Below are 24,244 nucleotides of genomic sequence, written 5' to 3' on the forward strand. Positions count from 1 at the left end.
CACCTGGAGAAGGACTGAGACACAGAAAACGTGGCACACAATGAGTATAAACACAGATGGAGGCAGGAAATACCCTGCCCAGCAAACCCCAGCAACATGTTGGCAAGTAACCTGCTCCCCCTTTGCCAGCCCAGAGGGGACCCCTCCCAAACAGACCCTTTGGGTATGTTGACTTTCAGGGGCAAACAGCCACCCTGCCACCACCACCACCTTCACCCCACCCTTCTCTTCTCCTCCCGCTCCCTCCCCAGCCCCAGTCCCTCTCCTCAGCTCTCAGGTGACTGGGGAACCTCACCTCTCCTTGAAGGAAACACACACCATCCCCTGCATGGGCTGACTGGGACATGCTGGGGGTGACACCTCATTCTTCAGCAGCTTTAATAGAGATACACAGAGAACAAACTCAGACTGTGCAGGCAGTCAGCACTGGGCACCTCAACTCCAACCCCAACTCCCCTCCCCTTCTCCAGAGGGATGGGGTGTTCCACTCACCTGCTGGTCCCACAGACAGACATGCTGGCTGCCACCACTGGGATTTCCTGCTGCGCTGAGAGATGCAGGATGACTGTTACCCCCAGACCTCACCCAGCTGGAGTTGCCTCCCCTGGAAATATCCCTCTCCCCTCCTGGTTTGCAGCTTCAGAAGAGACAGACAGACCTGAGTCTGGGAACAGCCAGAGCCACCAACCCCCTCACCCCACCGACCCCACTGCCCAGCCCAGCTCCTTGTGGCATTCAGCTCCAGTCCCAACAGCTTCCAGTTCAAAGAGCAAAGCCAGTGGAATAAAACCCCAACAGCCCATCCTGTGCAAAGCCAGGAGTGCTGGTGAAATGCTGTGCACCTGGAAGCAAAACACCAACAGCTGAGTAGATAGGATTGAGGTGCCTTAAAAAGGCCCTGAGAAGGGAAAGCAAAACACACAAACCCAACAGGAGCAAAGCTACATGAACAAGTGCTTCTGACTAGGCAGACACTGGTCACACTCAGCTAGTTGTGAAACACTTACCTTAGGTGCATGAACCAAGACAACAGCAGCAACTCAAATGCTTCAACTGCAGAATGAAAACCAGGACAGGACAAGAGGAGCCCCAAAGCAGAATGAGCTGCCAAAGGCCAGGCAGGTGCCTTATATACCCCAGGTCCCACCCACTGCCCTTCCCACAGTCCCTGGGGAAAGGGGAGGATGCTGCCTGATGGAGGATTCACAGCAGCTGGAGGAGCAGGTGTGGCTCTGCTGACATGAGGGGTGTATCAGAGGTGGGATGCTGGATGGAGAAAGGGATTCTCCCTGAAAACATTCTCTGCAGAGTATTTATGTTGATGATTCAGTTGGGTATGAAAATACCCATAACTTCACTAAAATATGGACAGAAAATACTAAAGAGAGTGTGAAACTTCATAGAAGAAAATACTAAGTAAAAGCAATAGCAATGCCAGACAAAACCCAGGTGTTGCCTTCAATTCCAAACATGCCAAACGTCCAGCAATGGCTCCCAGACCAAAGGAGCCAGGACTGACAGACAAAGCTGTCCGGAACCTCCCCAGGCAGCCCCTGGCATCCTGGCTCTGAGGGCTTTCGTTTGCCAGGCAACAGGCAACACTCCATCCAGCTCCCTAGGTGCTTTTCTCACCCACAGCATCACTTCACTTGTTTGGGTTTGGGAGCTCTAGGGAGCCAGTTGGAGTGTTTCCTGGCTGTCCTGGGCAGGATGGAGTTAACTTCTTTTGTAGCAGCGGCTGGAATGCTGTGTTTGGGAGTTACAATGAAAGCAGTGCTGATAACACCCTGATGGGTTTAGTTGCTGTCAGACAGTCAAGGACTTTCTCAGCTCTTCATATTTCTCTATTCATGAGAAAGGAGGGGACAAAGCCAGGACAAGTGACCCAAACTGACCAAAGAGAGTATTCCATGCCAATTCCATCCTGCCCAGTATAAAGGGGGCTGATGGGAGGAGGAGGGGGCGGCTCCGGGACATGCGGTTTTTGGGGGATGGCTCTGGGTGGCACGGCCTGAGCTGTGGGTTCGGTGAGAAACTGCATTGTGTATCACCAGTTTCATATATTTTTTGCTCTAAAGTCCTGTCAGCATTGCTATATTTTATCTTTCTGCTATTTTAGTAAACTATCCTTATCCCAACCCACGGGCTTTTGGTTTCTTGGGTTTGGGGTTGTGATTTGCCCCTTCCTTTTCCCTTCCCTTGCCTCAGACCCCCCCTTCTCCCCCTCCTCTTTTCCTTTAGAGAGCAGGCAGCTGCGTGGATCTCGGCTCTCAGCAAAATAGGGGGTGACACGGGCAAGGGGAATCACAGAATCACAGTGTCACAGGGGTGGGAAGGGACCTCCAGAGCTCATCAGGTCCGATCCCCGGCCAAAGCAGCTCCCCAGGACAGGTTGGTGTCCAGACAGGTCTGGAATCTCTCAAGAGAAGGAGACTCCACACCCCCTGGGCAGCCTGTCCCAGGGCTTCCTCACCCTCACTGGGAAGAAGTTCTTCCCCAGCTTGGTGTGGAACTCCCTGTGCTCCAACTTGAGCCCATCGCCCCTTGTCCTGTCCCCACAGACACTGAGCAGAGGCTGCCCATGGCCCCCTGGGTCCCACCCTTCAGCTATTGATCCCCAGTGATCAGATCCCCTCTCAGTCTCTCCTCCCCAGGCTGAACAGCCCCAGCTCCCTCAGCCTTTCCTCACAGGGGAGATGCTCCAGCCCCTTCAGCATCTCCCTGTCCCTCCTCTGGACTCTCTCCAGCAGATCCCTGTCCCTTTGATCCCAGGGAGCCCAGCACTGGACACAACACTCCAGTGGGGCCTGAGCAGGGCAGAGCAGAGGGGGAGGATCCCCTCCTGTCACCTGCTGCCCACACTCCTCCTGATGCCCCCAGGATCCCCTTGTCTCTCTCAGCCCCCAGGGCACACTGCTGGCTCGTGGCCACCCTGTCACCCCCCAGCACCCCCAGGGCCTTCTCCTCAGAGCTCCTCCCCAGCAGCTCCCCCCAGCCTGTCCTGATCCATGGGCTGGGCTGGGCTGGGCTGGGCTGGGCTGGGCTGGGCTGGGCTGGGCTGGGCTGGGCTGGGCTGGGCTCGGCTCGGCTCGGCTCGGCTCGGCTCGGCTCGGCTCGGCTCGGCTCGGCTCGGCTCGGCTCGGCTCGGCTCGGCTCGGCTCGGCTCGGCTCGGCTCGGCTCGGCTCGGCTCGGCTCGGCTCGGCTCCGGACGCGGTTTTTAACTCTCCGCCATCGCTGAGACCCCGCCCAGCGGCCTCTCGCCGACCAATAAGCATCGGCCTTGGCAGCAGGCGCTCGCCTGGGATTGGTGCAGCGCGGCTCCTGTCAGCGATAGGCTCGTATCGGCCTATCAGCTGCAGGGAGGGAAGAGGCTGGGGAAGCCTGCAGCGGGGTCCTAAAGCCCGCCCGTCCCGATCGGGCTCCAACCGACACCCCCCCCCCCCCCCCCCCCATCCCCGCCGCCTTCCTCCAGCACCGGACGCCCCCGCTCCACACAAGCGACTCGGCCCCACCGCAGCCACGGCCTTTATTTGCGGCTCAAGCAGGATGGGAACAGAGCGGGGGCAGCCCCCAGACTCCCCTCCGGGCCGGGCGCTGCTCCCCTTCCCTCCCACCTCCCTCCATCCCACCCCCGCAGGGGCGCGGGGCCGGGCCGGGGGGTGCCCGGCAGCCGAACCGGTGGGGTGGGGACAGACACAGCGCTTGGGACCCGCCGGAGCCTGCCCAGGGCAGCCGGTGCCGCCTCCCTGGACGGGGCGGGGGGGGGGGGGGGTGGAGCCTGGACCCCGCAGCGGGGGTGGGGGGGGCACTCGGTAACCGGTAAAGCCAACGGCGGGGCCGGACACAAACAGGCGGAACGCAGCAAGGAACAGAGGCAGGACCAGGCTCCGGGCTGCCCCACAGCAGGGCTGGGGCGTGGGGAGTCAAACCAGCCCCCCCCCGCTCTGCGCCCCAGCCCAGAGAGGAGCCAGCAAAGCCCCTCGGCTCCCATCCTGCCGGGATGGGCGGGGCGGGGGGCGGCGCAGGGGGTCCCCTCCATCACTTCCGCGGCTCCGCTCGCTCCTTGTGAGACTCCGTCACCACCTGCTGCAGGGGAAGGCGGGGAGGGGGTTGTCAGGGCAGGGGGGGAGCCTCTCCAGGCAGGGACACCCTGTGTGTGTGTGTCCCGTCCCCCCGCAGCCCCCCAAGGCTCACCTGCCCATCCCGTGTCTCGATGGTTTTGATGAGCACCATCCTCCGTGCTGGGCTCTGCACAGGCTGCGGCTCCAGCACTGGGGCACAGAGAGTGTCAGCTGCCCCCCCACACCTCCCTTCCACAGTGCAGGGAGGTGCAAAAGCCCCTGCCAGAGGCAGAGAGCCACCAGCACCTTCATGGGGCTCTGCACCAAAAGAAAGGGAGGAAAGACCCCCCCAAGGCACAGCAAGAGATTCCCAGCCCCCTCCTCACCTGAGCTTCTCATGCTGAAGGAAGGGGCAGGGTGCAGGGGGCTGGTGATTCTGGAAAAGGGGGAGAGAGGAGGGGTGATCCAGGGCTCCCAGGCATTGTGGGTGACCCTGACCCTTCCACACCACTGCGTCAGTGACCCACATCACAGCTAATCTGTGCTAAGCAGGCAGCGGTCCTGCCCATGGGCTGCTGGCAGGAGCCACAGCAGCTCCCTGGCCATCACGCCTTCCCTGGCCTTGCCTTTATCTCAGCAACTAGAAGCTCCCATGGAAGCTGCTCAGACCTGTCTCCTCACAAGGAAAAACCCTGAAGAACCAGGAGGACCCTTTTCCTCCGGCCCCAGCAGCGACAGGGATGGAGGCTGCACGTGTGACCGGGCAGAGCCACCTCACCGGCTCTCCTCGCCCTCCAGCAGCTTGCGGTAGGTGGCGATCTCGATGTCCAGGGCCATCTTGACATTGAGCAGGTCCTGGTACTCGCGCAGGTGCCTCGCCATCTCCTCTTTCATCTGCCAGATCTCCTGCTCCAGCCGTCCCACCACATCCTTGTAGCTCCCAATCTCCTCCCCGAACTCATCCTCCATCTCCTGCATCTGCCGCTGCAGAGCCTCATTCTGCAGGGAAGGAAGGGGCCGTATGGGACCAGGATGGGGGGCCCTGGGGCCATATGGGACCTGGGTAGGGGGCCTGGGGCCATATGGGACCGGGATGGGGGGCTTGGGGCCATATGGGACCTGGGTAGGTGGGCCTGGGGCCATGTGGGACCGGGATGGGGGGGCCTGGGGCCATATGGGACCTGGGTAGGGGGACCTGGGGCCATGTGGGACCTGGGTAGGGGGGCCTGGGGCCATGTGGGACCTGGGTAGGGGGGCCTGGGGCCATGTGGGACCGGGATGGGGGGGCCTGGGGCCATGTGGGACCTGGGTAGGGGGGCGTGGGGCCATATGGGATTGGGATGGGGGGGGGCTGGGGCCTACACGCCCTCCCCTCACTCCTCTTCCCAGCTCTTACCACTCCCTTCAGCCCATCCACCTCACAGGTGAGGCTCTGGATCTGCCTCCGGGACTCGTTCATCTCCTGCTTGGCCAGTCTCAGCGCCTCGTGGTTGCGGTTGGCTGCGTCTGAGAGGTCAGCAAACTGCAGGGACCAGGGGAATTAGGGCTTCTGGGGTGCCCTGGCTCCTCCATGCCCCACCTAAACCCTCCCAGTACCTTTGACTTGTACCACTCCTCAGCTTCCTGCAGGTTCTTCACAGCGATGCTCTCGTACTGGGTGCGGATCTCCCGCAGCGCAGCCGTCAGCTCTGGCTTGCAGACCTCGACCTCCACCGGTGCTGCTGGGCCTGGGGCACTCACCTCCAGGTCCCTCAGCTCCTGCACAGGCACATGGGTCATCACACCACAGCACATCACCCCAGCCTGCTCCCCCTCACCCCACATGGGTTATCACACCACAGCACATCACCCCAACCTGCTCCCCCTTACCCCACATGGGTCAGCACAGCACAGCACATCACCCCAACCTGCTCCCCCTCACCCCACATGGGTCATCACACCACAGCACATCACCCCAACCTGCTCCCCCCCACCCAACATGGGTTATCACACCACAGCACATCACCCCAGCCTGCTACCCCGCACCCAACATGGGTCATCACACCACAGCACATCACCCCAGCCTGCTCCCCCTCACCCCACATGGGTCATCACACCACAGCACATCACCCCAGCCTGCTCCCCCTCACCCCACATGGGTCATCACACCACAGCACATCACCCCAACCTGCTCCCCCTTACCCCCACATGGGTCATCACACCACAGCACATCACCCCAACCTGCTCCCCCTCACCCCACATGGGTCATCACACCACAGCACATCACCCCAACCTGCTCCCCCTCACCCCACATGGGTCATCACACCACAGCACATCACCCCAACCTGCTCCCCCTCACCCCACATGGGTCATCACACCACAGCACATCACCCCAACCTGCTCCCCCTCACCCCACATGGGTCATCACACCACAGCACATCACCCCAACCTGCTCCCCCCCACCCCACATGGGTCATCACACCACAGCACATCACCCCAACCTGCTCCCCCTCACCCCACATGGGTCATCACACCACAGCACATCACCCCAACCTGCTCCCCCCCACCCCACATGGGTCATCACACCACAGCACATCACCCCAACCTGCTCCCCCTCACCCCACATGGGTCATCACACCACAGCACATCACCCCAACCTGCTCCCCCTCACCCCACATGGGTCATCACACCACAGCACATCACCCCAACCTGCTCCCCCCCACCCCACATGGGTCATCACACCACAGCACATCACCCCAACCTGCTCCCCCTCACCCCACATGGGTCATCACACCACAGCACATCACCCCAACCTGCTCCCCCCCACCCCACATGGGTCATCACACCACAGCACATCACCCCAACCTGCTCCCCCCCCACCCCACATGGGTCATCACACCACAGCACATCACCCCAACCTGCTCCCCCTTACCCCACATGGATCATCACACCACAGCACATCACCCCAACCTGCTCCCCCCCACCCCACATGGGTCATCACACCACAGCACATCACCCCAACCTGCTCCCCCTTACCCCACATGGATCATCACACCACAGCACATCACCCCAACCTGCTCCCCCTCACCCCACATGGGTCATCACACCACAGCACATCACCCCAGCCTGCTACCCCGCACCCAACATGGATCATCACAGCACAGCACATCACCCCAACCTGCTCCCCCTCACCCCACATGGGTCATCACAGCACAGCACATCACCCCAACCTGCTCCCCCTCACCCCACATGGGTCATCACACCACAGCACATCACCCCAACCTGCTCCCCCCCACCTCACCCCACCCCACCCCGACCCCCCCCACCTCCTCATGCAGCTTCTTGAGGAAGCTGATCTCATCCATCAGCAGCTCGACCTTGCGCTCCAGCTCAAGCCGGGTCAGCGTGGCACCATCCATGTCCTGTGGGAAGAGGCTGGGCCAAGCTGTGGGGCAGCGCAGAGGGGACAGGACCACCCCTCCCCACCCCCCCACCCCCCACCCCCCACCCCGAGGGCAGCGCAGGACAGGGAGCGCCCTCACCTTGCGGAACAGCACCAGGCTCTTCTCTGCATCCTCCCGCTTCTGTGTCTCATCCTCCAGCCTGGGGGGCAGCAGGAGTCAGGGTGGGTGCAGCTCCTGCCTCGTGCCACCTGCTACCTGAGACCCCCCCACCCTGCGGCAGACACAGCCTTCCCCCCCATCCCCGATCCCCCCCCATTCCCCCCACTCCGTATGCTGCAGGCACATGGAGATGGAGGGTGAGGAAGAGGAGCCCCCCAAGCCTGAGCCACACCCCTTCTCAGAAGGGGCAACCTTGGGGTGTCCCTGTCCCTGCACAGCCAGGACAGTACCAGCCCCTCCCCACAGGACCCCCAGATCCTGGGGGGGGGCACCACACTGGCCCTGTCACACCAATCTGGGGTTGCAGGGCCATGACCCCCCACTGCAGCCCCCCCAAGGGGTCCAACCCTACCCCAGCTTCATCTCCCCAGTGTTCATCCCAGTCCACTCCCCGTACCCCCACCCTGCCGCACCCCTTGCAGGACCCCGCCCTGCCGTAGAGCGCTGCTCTCCCAGCCCCCACCCTGGATTCTTCCCCAGTGCCCCCCCACCTACCCCCCTGTGCATCCCTGGTGCTTTCCCCAGCACCAGCCCACTCCCACCCAGTACACTCGGGGCATCCCCTGGTGTTCCCCCCCCCTCCCGATATACGACCCCAGCACCCCCGTGCACGCCGCACTCCCCTCCCCACTGCCTCCGTTATTGCTCGGGCCCCGCCCCAACATCCCGGGTGCGTCCCCATCCCCGGTGCGTCCCCCATCCCCGGTGCGTCCCCCCACCCCCGGTGCGTCCCCTCCATCCCGGGTGCATCCCCATCCCGGGTGCATCCCCCAACCCCGGTGCGTCCCCATCCCGGGTGCGTCCCCATCCCGGGTGCGTCCCCCCACCCCGGGTGCGTCCCCCCACTCTCAGGTGCGTCCCCCCATCCCGGGTGCGTCCCCCCATCCCGGGTGCGTCCCCCCACTCCCGGGTGCGTCCCCATCCCCGGTGCGTCCCCCCAGCCCCGGTAGGTCCCCACTCCCGGGTGCATCCCCCATCCCCGGTGCGCCCCCCATCCCGGGTGCGTCCCCCATCCCCGGTGCGTCCCCCCAACCCTGGTACGTCCCCATCCCGGGTGCGTCCCCCCACTCCCGGGTGCGTCCCCATCCCCGGTAGGTCCCCCATCCCGGGTGCATCCCCATCCCCGGTGCCCCGGTGCGTCCCCATCCCGGGTGCGTCCCCCCATCCCGGGTGCGTCCCCCCATCCCGGGTGCGTCCCCCATCCGGGGTGCGTCCCCCCCACCCCCGGTGCAACCCCCCACCCCCGGTAGGTCCCCTATCCCGGGTGCATCCCCATCCCAGGTGCATCCCCACCCCCGGTGCGTCCCCCATCCCCACCCCGCTACACGGCCGGTCCCTCTCCCGTGCATCTCACCGTCCCCACCCCGGGGTCTCCATCCCGGTGCATCCATCCTCCATCCCGGTGCACCCCCCCATCCTGCGCTGCGTTCCCCATCCCCACGACCCCCTCCCCACCCCGCTGCGCTCCCCCCTCCTCCCGCCGGCCCCGCCACCCACCCACCGCTGCCGCAGGGCCGCCAAGTCGGCTGCCAGCCCGTCCCGCTCGGCCTGGAGCCGGTCACGATCGTGGCCGAGGCGCTGCAGCCGGTCCCGCAGCCCCCGCAGCTCCCCCTGCATCAGCCCCGCGGTGCGGGGAGCGGTGGCGGCGGCGGCGCGGCCCAGGGCACCCCGGAGGGCTCCGTTCTGCCGCTCCAGAGCCCGCACCCGCTCCAGGAAAGCGGCGAAACGATCGTTCAGCGCCGCCAGCTCCTCCCGTTCCGAGTTCCGCGCCGCCGCCGCCGCCAGCCGCCCCGCAGCCGCGGTGAGGGGCGGCTGCGCCCCGAGGGCGCGGTGCGGGGTGAGGGCGCGGCCGCGGCGGTTCATGACGGCACCGGGAGGCCGGAGGCTGCCAGGACCGGCCGTTTATAGCGGGAGGCGGCTCCGCCCCGTCGAGGGGGATCCCGAGGGGTTACGGGGAGTGAGGGGAGGGGTCTCCCGGCCGGAGGGAGGACCGGGGGTTGCGTGTGTCCCCTCGGAAGGGCGGGGAGAGGGGCCGGGAGTGGCCGGGGTCCTCCGCGGTATGCGGGGCAGGTGGTGCGGGCGTTCCCCCCCCCTCGAGGGGAGGGCTGGGGATCCCACTCGGGATGTGGGGCAGGGGGCTGCGGGACGGGGGATGTCCCCCCTCGGGGGCGCAGGTAGAGGAGTCCAGTACGGTGGGGAGAGGGGCTGAGGGACAGAGACCCGCCCTCGGGGAGGGGGATAGGGGCTGGCAAAAACCGGGTCCAGCCCTGTCAGGGTGGAGGAGGGGCTGCGGGACCCCGGGGGCTGCGGGGCAGTACGGGGGGCTGCAGGGGTCCCCCTCAAGTAGCATGGAGAGGAGGCATAGGCACCCCGCTGAGATGCAGAGATGGGCTGGGGGCTGCAGGGTGAACCCCATCCTCAGCTGCAGGGCTTAGTGAAACTCCCACCTCAGCTGGGTCCCATCCTGCCCAGGGTGCTCAGCCCCGTGGAGCAGGCAGTGCAGACCCCACCCAGTCCAGCACCCAAGGAAGGGGGGGCACTGTAGGTCCCTTCATTTCCTAGGGACAGCCATGACTCAGCTCTGCCAGAGCTGCCATGTGCAGCGCTGGGTAATGAATGGGTCTGTGGCCCCCCCCAGACCCCCCTTTCCAGGCAGCGAGGGCGGTGCTTCCAGGAAGGGGTCTGTGCCGGTGCCCGGAGGCTGCAGGGGTGTCCTCCAGCTCTGCAGAGCTCCGTGCCAGGAGCAGGACCACACCAGGTACCTCCCACCCACATCAGCCATGCCCAGGGTCCAATCCTGCCCACACACCCAGGGCTGGGGCTGGGGGGATGTGCTGGGGCAAGCAAGGATGGGGAAGGGCACCCACCCTCCCTGGGGGCAGTACCATGGGGTCCTCACAGCCTCAGCTGGGGACCAAACATGTTACAGGGACCTGTGGGGACAAACAGGGGGTGTGGAAGGGACGTGACCCCCCCCCCTCCCCCAGTGAGGGCAGCCCAGGAGAGCACGGCCAGCTCACAGCACAGGACCCAGCCAAGGGACCCATGTCCCACAGAGCCCCCCAGAACAGACCCTGGGCCAGCTCAGCCAAGACCCCCATCTCCCCCAGACAGACCCCCCAGGTCACGGCGGCGCGGATGGTGCTGGGACAATAACCAAGGCAAGAGAGTGGAAGGAGCAGTTTTAGTTGACCAGCACCACAGCGTGACAGGCAGAAGTGACAAGTGCCTAGTACTCCTCCTCCTCCCCCTCCACGCTGTCAGCCCCCACCTCCTCATAATCCTTCTCCAGGGCTGCCATGTCCTCCCGGGCCTCAGAGAACTCCCCCTCCTCCATGCCCTCCCCCACGTACCAGTGCACAAACGCCCGCTTAGCGTACATCAGGTCAAACTTGTGGTCCAGGCGGGCCCAGGCCTCGGCGATGGCCGTGGTGTTGCTCAGCATGCACACAGCGCGCTGCACCTTGGCCAGGTCCCCCCCAGGAACCACCGTGGGTGGCTGGTAGTTGATGCCCACCTTGAAACCAGTGGGGCACCAGTCCACAAACTGGATGGTGCGCTTGGTCTTGATGGTGGCGATGGCGGCGTTGACATCCTTGGGCACCACGTCCCCGCGGTACAGCAGGCAGCACGCCATGTACTTGCCGTGGCGGGGGTCACACTTCACCATCTGGTTGGCTGGCTCGAAGCAGGCGTTGGTGATCTCGGCCACCGAGAGCTGCTCATGGTAAGCCTTCTCGGCGGAGATGACGGGGGCGTAGGTGGCCAGCGGGAAGTGGATGCGGGGGTACGGCACCAGGTTGGTCTGGAACTCCGTCAGGTCGACGTTCAGGGCCCCATCGAAGCGCAGGGATGCTGTGATGGAGGACACAATCTGACCTATTAACCTGTTGAGGTTGGTGTAGGTGGGCCTCTCGATGTCCAGGTTGCGGCGGCAGATGTCATAGATGGCCTCGTTGTCCACCATGAAGGCACAGTCGGAGTGCTCCAGGGTGGTGTGGGTGGTGAGGATGGAGTTGTAGGGCTCCACCACAGCTGTGGAGACCTGTGGGGCTGGGTAGATGGAGAACTCCAGCTTGGATTTCTTGCCATAGTCGACAGAGAGGCGTTCCATGAGCAGGGAGGTGAAGCCGGAGCCGGTGCCACCCCCGAAGCTGTGGAAGACCAGGAAGCCCTGCAGCCCTGTGCACTGGTCAGCCTGTTGGAATACAGCCACCGGGCCAGGTCAGCCATGGCTCCACAGTCTTGTCCTCACCAGGATGGGTGCAGCAGGAGCCACCCCATCCCACGCAAGCCCATGGGCAGCCAGTTCAGCCTTTGATGTAGCAGGAGTTCCCCGAGCAGAGCTGGAGGCACAGCAGGCCCAGCCAGCCCCGGCGCCAGCCCCAGCGTGGGAAACAGAGGTTCAAAGCACTTGGGCAGCCACACCAGTCAAACCAGCAGTGCTGCACAAGCACCCAAAGCTAGGGCTCCACAGCCCCCCACGCCCCAGGCATGGCGCTCCTGTCCTCCCCACAACAGGGCTCAGCATCATGTGGAGACAGAGCTGTGCCACACCTGGGTCTGCACATCCCCAAGGGGACTGGGGACAGCCCAGTCTTGTCACTCACACCCTGGGGATGTGGGGGGGCTGCAGGTACCTCCTGGGGCAGGCCCAGCATCTATTCTCACACTGATGCAGCCCAAAGTGCTCATGTGGTGAGGACAAACTGCTCACCTTCCCAGGGACACTACCTTCCCAGGGACACCACCTTCCCAGGGACACCCCCTTCCCTTTGTCCCCAAGAGCCCCTGGGGATGGAGCCACGCTGGGAGACCTCCCAGACTGCTCACCAGCTTGCGGATGCGGTCGAGGACCAGGTCGATGATCTCCTTCCCAATGGTGTAGTGCCCACGGGCGTAGTTGTTGGCAGCATCCTCCTTGCCTGTGATCAGCTGCTCAGGGTGGAAGAGCTGCCGGTAAGTCCCTGTGCGCACCTCATCTGCGGGGGGAGAGCCCGTTAGCACCCAGCGCCCACCAACACCACCCACCCTGGGACCAACTCCCCCAACCCTAAACCCCCCTCACCGATCACCGTGGGCTCCAGGTCCACAAAGACGGCTCGGGGCACGTGCTTGCCGGCCCCCGTCTCGCTGAAGAAGGTGTTGAAGGAGTCGTCCCCCCCGCCGATGGTCTTGTCGCTGGGCATCTGCCCGTCGGGCTGGATGCCGTGCTCCAGGCAGTACAGCTCCCAGCAGGCATTGCCGATCTGCACGCCCGCTTGGCCCACGTGGATAGAGATGCACTCACGCTGCGGGGGCACAACAGGGGGCTGTGTCACTCCCAGGATTCCCCCCACCCACCCTTTGTGTGTCCCCCCCATCCCACCAGCCCAGGACCCCGCAGGGATGCGGCACCCAGGACAGGCTGCACCAGGCAGGGAAGGGCTGATCTGCAGGGCTGGAAGGGGCCCAGCCCTGCCCTGCCACATGCTGTTGTTCTGGGTCCTGGCAGGCAGGGAGGGCTGCAGGGGGGTTCTGCCCCCCCGGCCACACCCTGTACAAGGACTTGCTTAGCTCTGGGGGTCCCATCCTGCCCCCCACCCCTGGGAGTAGGGATGCTGCCTGTTGTGAGTTGAGGAGCTCAGCACCAGGGCTCATTTGGTCCCAAGGGACTGGGACCCCACCCAAGGCAAGATGGGGAGCCCCAAGGGTCCCATCCTGCCGTCCCCACTCTGTTAAGACTCACCAACACTCAGAGCAAGGAGGGGGGCTCAGCACCAGGGCTCCTCATCCTGCCCACTCGGGTCCCCACTTAACCTGGGCTTCACCCTGGGGGTCTCATCCCATGGCAGGAAGGGGGGGTGGTTCAGCTGGGGGCAGCACCCACCCAAACACTAGTTGGAGCCATTCACCCCCCACTGCCCCAGAGCCAGGAGTTGGAGTCTGCCCGTCACCAAGAGCTGTTTCAACCCACACCCCATAGGGCTGCCCCTCACACCCCTCACCCCAGTTTGGACACACCACCAGGCCCCACAGATGCAGGATCCCCCCTTCCCTTCCCCAGGCCTCACACAATTTGGGGCTGTCCCATCCCTGTGACCCCCACCCCCAGCAGCCAGACCCCTCCAGGGCCGGCACAAACTCCAGGACCAAGAAGAGTCTCACTCATCCCAACGGCTGCAGGTGGTGCCCAGGTGACAGGGTGACAGCCTGGGGCTGCCCCCACCATCCCACCCCGATGAGGGGGCATCCCCGGGGGTTGGGGGCAACAGGGTCACCCCATAATCCCCCTACCCCCTCGGGGCAGGTTCCTGTACCTGCTGGGGGATCTCCAGGGGCAGCCACTCAGGACACACCTGGGAGATGGGGCCGCACGGTGCCCGCACCCAGGGACAGGACAGGGGCACCGGTAGCAGCGGCTCCATCCACCCCGCACCCTCGGGGCACGCAGGGTCCCCGCGTCCCCCTTTCACCTCGGGGGAGCTGCCCTGCGCCGCGTGAGTGCTGCGCAGCCCCACGGGGTGTCCTAGACACGGGGTGTCCTGGGCACGGGGGGGGGGGGGACCCGGTCCACACACACCCCCACCCCACCCCCCTCCACTTCCCCAGCACCACACGCTGCCCGGGGGGATCCCACGTCCCCCGGGCTGCCCCGTCCCGAGCGCTGACCCCCCGCTCCCCCCGGCCCTGCCCTCACCATGGCCGCTCACTGCCCGAACCGCCACGGAACCGACGACGGGAGGGCAGAGGGGACCCGACGGGGCGGCCCTGCTTAGTATCCAAGGGGGGCGTGGCTTGAATGGGCGTGGCCTTAAAGGGGCGTGGCTCCGCGCTGGGACCCGCCTTGCCCCGCCCCCTCGGGCCGCGCGGCGCCGCTAGCCACGCCCCCTCGCCCCCGCCCCGCATCTGATTGGCCGGTTCGAAAGCCGGCGAGGCTGCGTAGGCGGTGACGTCGGCGGAGTGGAATGTGGCGGGCGGGGGGGGGCGGGGCGAGGGGGGGTCAGGGCGCTGTGGGGGCGGGGGGATGTTGGGGGCTGGAGGGGCCGGGGTGAAGGGGGGGGGTGGTCGCTCGGTTTGGGCGCTGCTGGGGGTCCCGGGGCGACGCCGTTCGCGGCCCCGCTGCCGTGGGAAGCCCTGCGGGGCCCCGCCGCGCCGGCTCCTGCGCCCAGCCGCCGCCCCGCTCCCCTGGGGCGGCTCCTGGAGGGAACCCGGGCAGAGGCAGTTCCTGTGGGGCTGGAAGGACGGGGTTGGGGGGGGGGGTGTCACCCCACGCTCAGCCCCGGGGAGCATCACCCTGCCCCTCCCTGCCGCCCCTCCCCCCCCCCCCATCCCCGCCCTAGGGGCTTTGGGTCACGGGCCCAGAGCCAGAAATGGGTTGGGGGACAGCCCCGGAGCCCCCTCCCCCCGGCCTCTGAACCCCACCCCGCCCCCCCGCAAGGGGGTCGCTTCACCGTGTGTGCCCCCCCCAGTAAAGGGACCCTGTCGCCATGCAGGTCTGGAAGCTGAGGGTGGAGGGACCAGGGTGTCCCCGGGGGTCCAGCCGCAGCGATGCTCCCCCCGTGCCAGGAGCCGAACACCCCTGGGGGGGGGGGAGCACCCCGAGCTCCTTGTCCCCCACCCCCAGGCTGCACCCAGAGCCCCACCGCACAGCACAATGGGACCCTCCCCGGGCACCCCCAGTGTGTGTCCCCCCCATGCTCCGGGCACCCTCGTCACCTTGGGTACATCCTCGGTGCTGGCACACGCTGCGGGGGTGGGGGGGCAGCCCCCATCGCCCCAGGTTTGGGGCTTTGATGGGGATGTGGGGAGACTTTAGGGGGCTGAGGGGAGAGCCCCTCCTCCCCCAGCTGTAGGGTCCTGATGAGGGGTGCGGGAGCTTTTGGGGGGGGTGGGCGGAGAGGCCCCCTCCCCTCCAGCAGCAGGGTGTCTCCCGCCTCGCCGCCGCCGCTCTCTGCTCCTTTATTGCAGGCTTTGCCGCAATGCGGTGCTGCCCCGCGGCTGCCGAGCAATGCTGCAGACCCCTCCCCACGGCCAGCATGGCTGCAGCCCCCTGCGCACCCAGTCCTGCCTCCCTGTGTCGCTCCCTGCCCGGGGTGGAACCCCCTTTTTGTGGGGGAGGGTGAGGGGGCTGCAAGCACCCAGGCTGTGGGGATGTGCAGTGACCCCCCCCTACTCTCTTCCATGGGGATGGGGTCACCCATTGCCCCCAGCACCCTGCCCTTCAGAGTTGGGGGTGCACGTTGGGCATGGACAGTGAGGGGTGCCACCACCCCCCCCCCCCCAGTCCAACCCCAGCTGGGGGGTGGCAGGTCCCATCTAATAACCCACCCTGTACCAGGGCCTCATCCTGCCCCCTGCAAGGTGCAGCCCCCAACCCCAGAGCTGCCTTGTCTCTCCGTTTCAATGAACCTGTCACATTGCTGGCGGCTGTAGACAGACAGACAGACAGAACACACACTTGCACACCACATTCTGTGGGAAAACAGGTTAAAAATAGCAGCAGCCAGTGCCCTGGACATTGTTGCCTCCTCCCCAGGAACCTCAGCAGCTCCTGCTGGGACCAGGACCCCCAGTCCCCACGACCAGATGTATCCCAGTTGTGGGGTGCAGGGTCACTAGTGAGGGACCCCCTGGAAGGGCCCAAACTGAGGGGGGGCTGGGCACCTCCGTGGTGCTGCAGGCAGGGAGCCAGTGGCCCTGGCATCACCCCTGCTGGGCTGTGCTGCTGGATGGGGGTGAGGATGCTGGAGCCCCCAGACATCCCCAGCCTGGGGGGGGCACAGCTGGGGGGGGCTCTGCGAGGCTGGGGGGGGGACCCTGGCGGGGCTGTTGGGCTGTTTTATTCGGTGGTGCCCAGGGAGTAGACATGGGGAGGGGGGGGGATGGGGAGCAGCCGTCACCAGGAGCCGCTGCGTTGCTACCAACAGTCAACACAGCACAGGCGGCTGGGAAGCACCCGGGGGGGGGGGGGCAGGAGCCGGAGCAGGGAGGTGGGGGTGGGGGGATGAATGGAAACTGAGCCAGATCCCCCACCCCACTGGAATACACTGGGCCTGGACATCGCCACCCCCCCACCCCTCCCCAAGCTGGTGACCCTCATGACCATGTGCAAGGGGATGGAAATTGGGGGACCCCAGGGTTTGTGTAACTCACACCAACACCCCCACCCCCCCCGGCACCACACAGCACTGGGAGGTCCCTGGGATGGTGCCCCCCCCCCCCATACCCAAGCACAGCAAGATCAGGCAGGGTGGGGACCCCAACCCCTTCCCTGCTCCCAGCCAGACCCATGGGTGGATGTTGGGGAGGGGAAGGTGAATGGGGGGGGGGTCCTACGCTGTCTCCTAGCAACCGGTCTCCTAGCAACCCCGCCACCACAGCCCGTTGCCTGGTAGCGGTCGGCGGGGGCACAAGTGGCCTTCCATACCAAAAGAGATGGTAAGGGGCTGGGGCTGAGGGGGGGGGGAGGTGGTAAGAGAACCCCTGGCACCCAGAGCTCCATGCCCTACACCCCGCATCGCCCAGGGGTCTGAGCCCCCTGCAGCTTGGTGGGGCAAGCCCTGCCCATGACACAGGGTGGGCAGCGACACCCCCAGACTGGAGAAGGGGTCCTGAGAGTTGCTGTGGGGCCCCAACACCCCAGGGTGTGCTGAGGGCTTGGGGCAACGGGGGGAAACAAAGGCAGGAGATGTTTCCAGCACAAGGACCAATCCGGTGTGGAGCTGGGGGCTGGGGGCTGGGGTGCACTGGGGACAGGGTCCCCCTAAACACTTGTTTGCAATGGGGAACAGCCAAATCTCCCAATTCTCTTCTGCTCCACGCAGCTGGGACCACCCAGTCCTTTGTTCTGGTGGGCGATGCTCAGATCCTGGCCCTTCTTTGTCTGCAGCCCCACGCCCCTCCCTGCTCCCAGCCATCTTCAGCAGCACCCCAAAAACACTGGGCTGGCAGTGTGGGACCGGCAGTGGGGACATGATGTTGGTAACAGGGGTACAGGGCTTGTGGTGGGGCCACAGGACCCTGGAGCTGCCCAGAAATCTGCAGAATGTGGGAAATGCAGAGAAAAATGGGCTTTTGGGGAGGGGGAGCATCCTGGCAGCTCCACCTGAAGCCAGCCCTGCCCATATGTGTGGTGTGGGGTCACCTTTCTGTAAGGACTCAGCCCCCCCACCCCACCCCCCAGAGCCCCCCACCTCAGGGGTACAACCCCCAGCCACTGTGGGCTTTGCAGGGACAAAAGGGAGGGGGAATCACCCGCGGAGGGGGGACACCCCAGGGCTTGGGGGGGGGGGTGGGAGTGGGTGTGGGGGGGGCCATGTAGGGGCTGCAGCAGATGGAAGGGTGGCCAGGGAATGTGTGCCCCCCTGTCCCAGCTGTGTCCCAAGCACCAGCTGCCGCAGAGCAGCTGCCACTCAGCCCCCAAAACCACCTCAGGGAGCCACCTCAGGGCTTTGTGTCCTGTGTCCTGTGTCCTCCCGCTGTCCCCAGGCACCCCACACACACTCGTCCCCAGCTGCCCTGGGGGAAGGCGCTTTCTCCCCCCCCCCTCCCCGGGCCCCATGGGGATTGTTTTGTGCTGCCTGAGCAGACAAAGAGGAGCTGGACGGGCCGAGGCATTGCCGGGAAAGGGCCACACTGCGTCCAGGACAGGCACCGGGCCATGGTGGGGACAGGGGCCAAGATGTGGCTGGGAACCAGGGCACTGGGGCATGTCCAGGCACAGCGTCTCCAGGGATGGGAGCAGGGACACGGCCAGGAATGGGGACCAGGGCGTGGCTGGGGATGGGGACAGCACCATGCTTGGGGACAGGGACGTGGGTGTGGCTGAGGAGAGGGACAGGGCAGTGCCCAGATGATGGGGTGGGGTGGGGGGGGATAGTGACACAGCGGGGATAAGGGACAGGGATGTGCCCAGTGCTGAGGACCAGGACACGGCTGAGGATGGCGACGGGGGTGCAACTGGCAGCGGGGACACACGGCTGGTGGCACAACTGGGGATGGGGACCAGGGTGTGGCCGGGATGGGCCGAGAACGACTCGCAGGGACACGGCTGGGCACGGGGACGTGGCTGGGATCACGGCCACGGCCGAGGACCGGGACTCGGGTGCGGCGGGGCCGGAGCCAGGACACAGCGACGGCCCAGACGGCCGCGGGCAGGAACCGGCGGTGACCACCGCAACCCCCCAAACCCCACCCCCCCGCTTCTCCCCGCACCGCCCGGCCTTTGTCTGCGGCTCCGGGGGGGGCATTACCTCATCCCCACCCCCCGCCAATGGCCGCCGCCGCCACCACCCCCGGCCCCGCCGCCCGCCCCGCCCCGCCAGCCCTATAAAGCCCCGCACCGAGCCCTGCGCTCTGCTGCGCCTCTTACATCGACCGCCTCAGCGTCGGGCTGTGAGACCGCCCCGGAGCCGACCGCCGCCATGGTGAGGGGGGGTGGCGAGTGGGGGGGGGGGAAGCACCGGACGGGGCCCTCGGGCTGAGCCCGGCTCCCGTTACAACGGGCGAGAGGGTTCGCTCGGGACCCGTTCGGTGGGGATGGCTGGGTGTCCGTACCCCCCGCCCCCCCCGGTGCCTTCCCCGGGGCTGAGCACCGGGCGTGGCTCCCGTTAAAGCGGGGAGGGGGGGACCCCAGGGGACCAAACCCGCACCGGGCGTGGTGGCCGCTGAACGGAGCGGGATGGGACACCCCGGTCCCGGTCCCCTGAGCCCGCACCGGGCGTGGTGGCCGCTGAACGGAGCGGGATGGGACACCCCGGTCCCGGTCCCCTGAGCCCGCACCGGGCGTGGTGGCCGCTGAACGGAGCGGGGTGGGACACCCCGGTCCCGGTCCCCTGAGCCCGCACCGGGCGTGGTGGCCGCTGAACGGAGCGGGATGGGGCACCCCGGTCCCCTGAGCCCGCACCGGGCGTGGTGGCCGCTGAACGGAGCGGGATGGGGCACCCCGGTCCCCTGAGCCCGCAGCGGGTGGGGCTCTCGTTAAATCGGTCAGAATGGGTCCCCATACGGTACTGAGCCCGCACTGGGCGTGGCACCGGGTGAAAGAAGCAGGATCGGGCTCCCCCTTCCCGTTACCGAGCTGCCATCCCGCAATGGGTGCGGTTCCCGTTAAACCGGGAAGGGCAGCAGCGCCCCCACCCCCCCCCTCCCCCCGCGCTGAGCCTTCAGCCTGAACTGGGCGTGGCCCCGGTTTAACGGGGCAGGATCGGTCCCCTGGTGCGGGGTGCCCGGGGCACAGCACCCCATCCCACGGTAGAGGACAAGGGAGAGCAGGATGAGACCCCCAGGGTGTGGCCCGGGTGAAGTGGGGACCCGAGTGGGCAGGATGAGGAGCCCTGGTGCTGAGCCCCCCTCCTTGCTCTGAGTGTTGCTGAGTCTTAACAGGGTGGGGACAGCAGGATGGGACCCTTGGGGCTCCCCATCTTGCCTTGGGTGGGGTCCCAGTCCCTCGGGACCAAATGAGCCCTGGTGCTGAGCTCCTCAACTCACAACAGGCAGCATCCCTACTCCCAGGGGTAGGGGGCAGGATGGGACCCCCAGAGCTAAGCAAGTCCTCGTACTGGGTGTGGTCGGGGGGGGGGGGGCAGAACCCCCCTGCAGCCCTCCCTGCCTGCCAGGACCCAGAACAATAGCATGTGGCAGGGCAGGGCTGGGCCCCTTCCAGCCCTGCAGATCAGCCCTTCCCTGCCTGGTGCAGCCTGTCCCGGGTGCCGCATCCCTGCGGGGTCCTGGGCTGGTGGTGGTGGGACACACAAAGGGTGGGTGGGGGGAATCCTGGGAGTGACACAGCCCCCTGTTGTGCCCCCGCAGCGTGAGTGCATCTCTATCCACGTGGGCCAAGCGGGCGTGCAGATCGGCAATGCCTGCTGGGAGCTGTACTGCCTGGAGCACGGCATCCAGCCCGACGGGCAGATGCCCAGCGACAAGACCATCGGCGGGGGGGACGACTCCTTCAACACCTTCTTCAGCGAGACGGGGGCCGGCAAGCACGTGCCCCGAGCCGTCTTTGTGGACCTGGAGCCCACGGTGATCGGTGAGTGGGGTTTAGGGTTGGGGGAGTTGGTCCCAGGGTGGGTGGTGTCGGTGGGTGCTGGGTGCTAACGGGCTCTCCCCCCGCAGATGAGGTGCGCACAGGGACTTACCGGCAGCTCTTCCACCCTGAGCAGCTGATCACAGGCAAGGAGGATGCTGCCAACAACTACGCCCGTGGGCACTACACCATTGGGAAGGAGATCATTGACCTGGTCCTCGACCGCATCCGCAAGCTGGTAGGGGCGGGGGGAAGCTCCTTGGGTCCTGAGCTGAGGACAAAGACTTGGTCCCAGTCTTGCTTCTCCTTCCAGACTATCCAGGCTGGGTTTAGCACTAATATATTAATTAATGTTAATCCTGTTGTGCCGTGGCTGCCATTGGCTGGGAGCAGGGCGCAGCGCAGCTGTGGGCTTGGAGCTGCTCCACAGCGCCGCAGCCCCCAGGCGCTGGCGGTGCTGAGCTGAGCAATTCCTCCTTTGTTCCCCTTGGCTCTTGCTGAGTCCAGCTGCCTGCAGATGGGACAGGGCTCCCAGTGACTGCATGTGGTGGCAGCTCCAGCCAGTCCCTCACAGAGCTGTGTAACTGCTGAGACTGGTGCTTTGTCCTGTTCCCTGAGGCCATCCCAAATCCTGTCCCCCTTGTGTCTAGCTAGTGGCAACTTGTAAGGTGCTTGTGAGGCCGCTTTCCCACCCGGGTGGCCCTGTGGGGCTTCCCTGGGGGATTCACCACTTCCATGAGTCAGTGTCCAGCATGCGGGACTAGGGCCACCCTGTCACACTCATTCTGGTGGCTCCTACTGGAAATCCCCTGAATCTCCTCTACAGCCACAGGGAGGAAGGAGCAACTTCTGCTGCTCAATCTAAACATGCCACTTGTGTCTCCTTGCCAGGCTGACCAGTGCACAGGGCTGCAGGGCTTCCTGGTCTTCCACAGCTTCGGGGGTGGCACCGGCTCCGGCTTCACCTCCCTGCTCATGGAACGCCTCTCTGTCGACTATGGCAAGAAGTCCAAGCTGGAGTTCTCCATCTACCCAGCCCCACAGGTCTCCACGGCTGTGGTGGAGCCCTACAACTCCATCCTCACCACCCACACCACCCTGGAGCACTCCGACTGTGCCTTCATGGTGGACAACGAGGCCATCTATGACATCTGCCGCCGCAACCTGGACATCGAGAGGCCCACCTACACCAACCTCAACAGGTTAATAGGTCAGATTGTGTCCTCCATCACGGCGTCCCTGCGCTTCGATGGGGCCCTGAACGTCGACCTGACGGAGTTCCAGACCAACCTGGTGCCGTACCCCCGCATCCACTTCCCGCTGGCCACCTACGCCCCCGTCATCTCCGCCGAGAAGGCTTACCATGAGCAGCTCTCGGTGGCCGAGATCACCAACGCCTGCTTCGAGCCAGCCAACCAGATGGTGAAGTGTGACCCCCGCCACGGCAAGTACATGGCGTGCTGCCTGCTGTACCGCGGGGACGTGGTGCCCAAGGATGTCAACGCCGCCATCGCCACCATCAAGACCAAGCGCACCATCCAGTTTGTGGACTGGTGCCCCACTGGTTTCAAGGTGGGCATCAACTACCAGCCACCCACGGTGGTTCCTGGGGGGGACCTGGCCAAGGTGCAGCGCGCCGTGTGCATGCTGAGCAACACCACGGCCATCGCCGAGGCCTGGGCCCGCCTGGACCACAAGTTTGACCTGATGTACGCTAAGCGGGCGTTTGTGCACTGGTACGTGGGGGAGGGCATGGAGGAGGGGGAGTTCTCTGAGGCCCGGGAGGACATGGCAGCCCTGGAGAAGGATTATGAGGAGGTGGGGGTGGATTCTGTAGAAGGGGAAGGAGAAGAGGAAGGAGAGGAGTACTAAACTCTCAACAAGGGTGCTGCTCGTACAGGGAACATAACCTAGTTGAAGACATGTTGTCCCCGTCCCCTCCCCACCACCCCACCCCCCGGGTCTGTAGCAGTGTGTGCACCACGGGTCTGTCCTGTTCAATGGTCTGTGCTTCAGTGGAAAAGTCTTACAGACCCACCCACTCTCTCCTTGGGTCTGAATAAAAAGCATTCCCTGTCTTATTTCTGGCTCTGTGCTTATTCCATGGTGATACCCCCCTCCTCCCCCCCCCACCCCCAATCCCTGGCACCCCCTGGGGCTTTGGCTGCACCCAGGTCCCTGTGAGAGTACCTGGGGTGCAGTGCAGCGTAGCATCCTGCTGCCTCCCATCCCATCATCCCACTCTGCCCCTGTCCTGCTGCTGGGCTGCCCTGGGAGGGGACTGGGGTGGGGGGTGTGTTGGGTTTTCTTAGTGCCTGGAGCCACATGAGACTGTGGGGTGGCTTCCCCCCTTTTGAGGGGCTGGGGAATCTCTGCATCCCCTATATCCTACCTCATTCAGCAGACAGTGGGGGGGATGCTGCTGGGGGGGGGGGAGAGGGCAGTTGACTGAGGGTGGGGTGTCCTTCATCCTTTTGGGTGTTGATGGGTGGAGCTTCCCTTTCCCTCCCCCCTACCCCCCTCCTCCATTGTGTGTCCCGGGGGTGCTACCTGTAGGGAAGAGAAACAGCCCTGCAGCATCCCCCTAGGAGGGGGACAGGGGCCAACAGCGCTGCCCCCTCGCCCTCCCCACCCCCCATCCAGAGCTCTGCCTGGGTCTAGGGCCACGCATTTCCCCCCCCCCCCCCCCCCCCCCCCGCTCCGGTCGGGGAATAAAGGAAGGGGAAGGGGCTGCGGGGCGGGGGGCCAGCCCGGTGCTGCGGTGCTGTGCCTGCCCCTTCCTGCGGGGAGAGGGGGGGGGGGCCGGGACCGGCTTTCCCCAGCCAGGACCAGTCGCCACGTTGGCAGCGCCTGGAGCTGAGCCAGCCCCGAGTGCCGTCCGTCCGTTCCCCCACCCCCCCACCCCCTCAACCACACACCCCCCAGCCCCCACCCCCTCCTCACTGCGGGTGGGCGCGGGAGCCCGGTGCGGGTACCGGCATCCGGTGCGACCGGCGGCATCATGCGGCGGCGCGAGGCAAATGGCGGGGAGCTGCGTCACCCGCTGCAATGCAGCTGCTGAGCCACCGGCCCCACGCACATCCCCCCCCACCCCACCCCACCCCGGGCCGGCCCAGACTCGGGGGGTGACCCCCTGAGAGGGGGTGGGGGTGCGGATGGGGGGGGGGGAGGGTGGTGCCGAAGGGGCCGCTGGGCTCTGGGCGCAACAGGAAGGCGGATTATTCGGAGCAAATAGCTCTGGGGATTAGGTGGGGGTTGGGGCCGGTCTGTCCCCCCCTTCCGCAGCCCCCTGGCTACCCAACCCTCCCCCCCCCTTCCTCCTTCGGCACCCTGCTGCCTCGCAGCCGGGGGGAGAACCGCACCCCGCAAAGGTCCTGGGGGGTACGGAGGGTCCCCGGGGTCGCCCCTGTTTTATTGGGCATTGCGGGGTGGGGTGGGTTGGGGTGGGGGGGGTCCCACCTGGTTGGGGTGGGGGGGGAATCAGGCAGCGAGACGGGAGATGATGCGGAGGAAACGCTTGAGACGGAGCCCCCGGGAGTGGCCGGGGTCTGCCCCCACCCCACCCCCC

General features: G+C 65.8%; 3 protein-coding genes across 3 annotated transcripts; 1 reads left to right on the plus strand and 2 right to left on the minus strand.

Moving 5' to 3' along the window:
* Positions 1-4,039: 4,039 nt before the first annotated feature.
* PRPH (peripherin) lies at positions 4,040-9,527 on the minus strand (the record flags this gene model as incomplete). Its single annotated transcript, XM_084277149.1, has 9 exons — positions 4,040-4,087; positions 4,196-4,272; positions 4,449-4,498; positions 4,841-5,061; positions 5,459-5,584; positions 5,659-5,820; positions 7,368-7,463; positions 7,584-7,644; positions 9,166-9,527. The coding sequence occupies 9 exons, from the start codon at positions 9,525-9,527 to the stop codon at positions 4,040-4,042; spliced, it is 1,203 nt and encodes a 400-aa protein (XP_084133275.1).
* Positions 9,528-10,893: 1,366 nt separating this feature from the next.
* LOC311202560 (tubulin alpha-1A chain-like) lies at positions 10,894-14,401 on the minus strand (the record flags this gene model as incomplete). Its single annotated transcript, XM_084277145.1, has 4 exons — positions 14,344-14,401; positions 12,733-12,955; positions 12,498-12,646; positions 10,894-11,862 (listed from the first exon to the last, which is right to left on the minus strand). The coding sequence occupies exons 1-4, from the start codon at positions 14,344-14,346 to the stop codon at positions 10,894-10,896; spliced, it is 1,344 nt and encodes a 447-aa protein (XP_084133271.1). The 5' UTR covers positions 14,347-14,401.
* Positions 14,402-19,018: 4,617 nt separating this feature from the next.
* Positions 19,019-22,757, plus strand: TUBA1A (tubulin alpha 1a). The gene is made up of 4 exons (XM_084277144.1): positions 19,019-19,072; positions 20,457-20,679; positions 20,766-20,914; positions 21,568-22,757. Exons 1-4 carry the CDS (start codon positions 19,070-19,072, stop codon positions 22,546-22,548), a joined length of 1,356 nt encoding a protein of 451 aa, XP_084133270.1. The 5' UTR covers positions 19,019-19,069; the 3' UTR covers positions 22,549-22,757.
* The last annotated feature ends 1,487 nt before the right edge of the window (positions 22,758-24,244 follow it).

Source organism: Gallinula chloropus (genome assembly GCF_964237585.1).
Source record: "Gallinula chloropus genome assembly, chromosome: 31".
In the NCBI taxonomy this organism is placed as follows: domain Eukaryota; kingdom Metazoa; phylum Chordata; class Aves; order Gruiformes; family Rallidae; genus Gallinula; species Gallinula chloropus.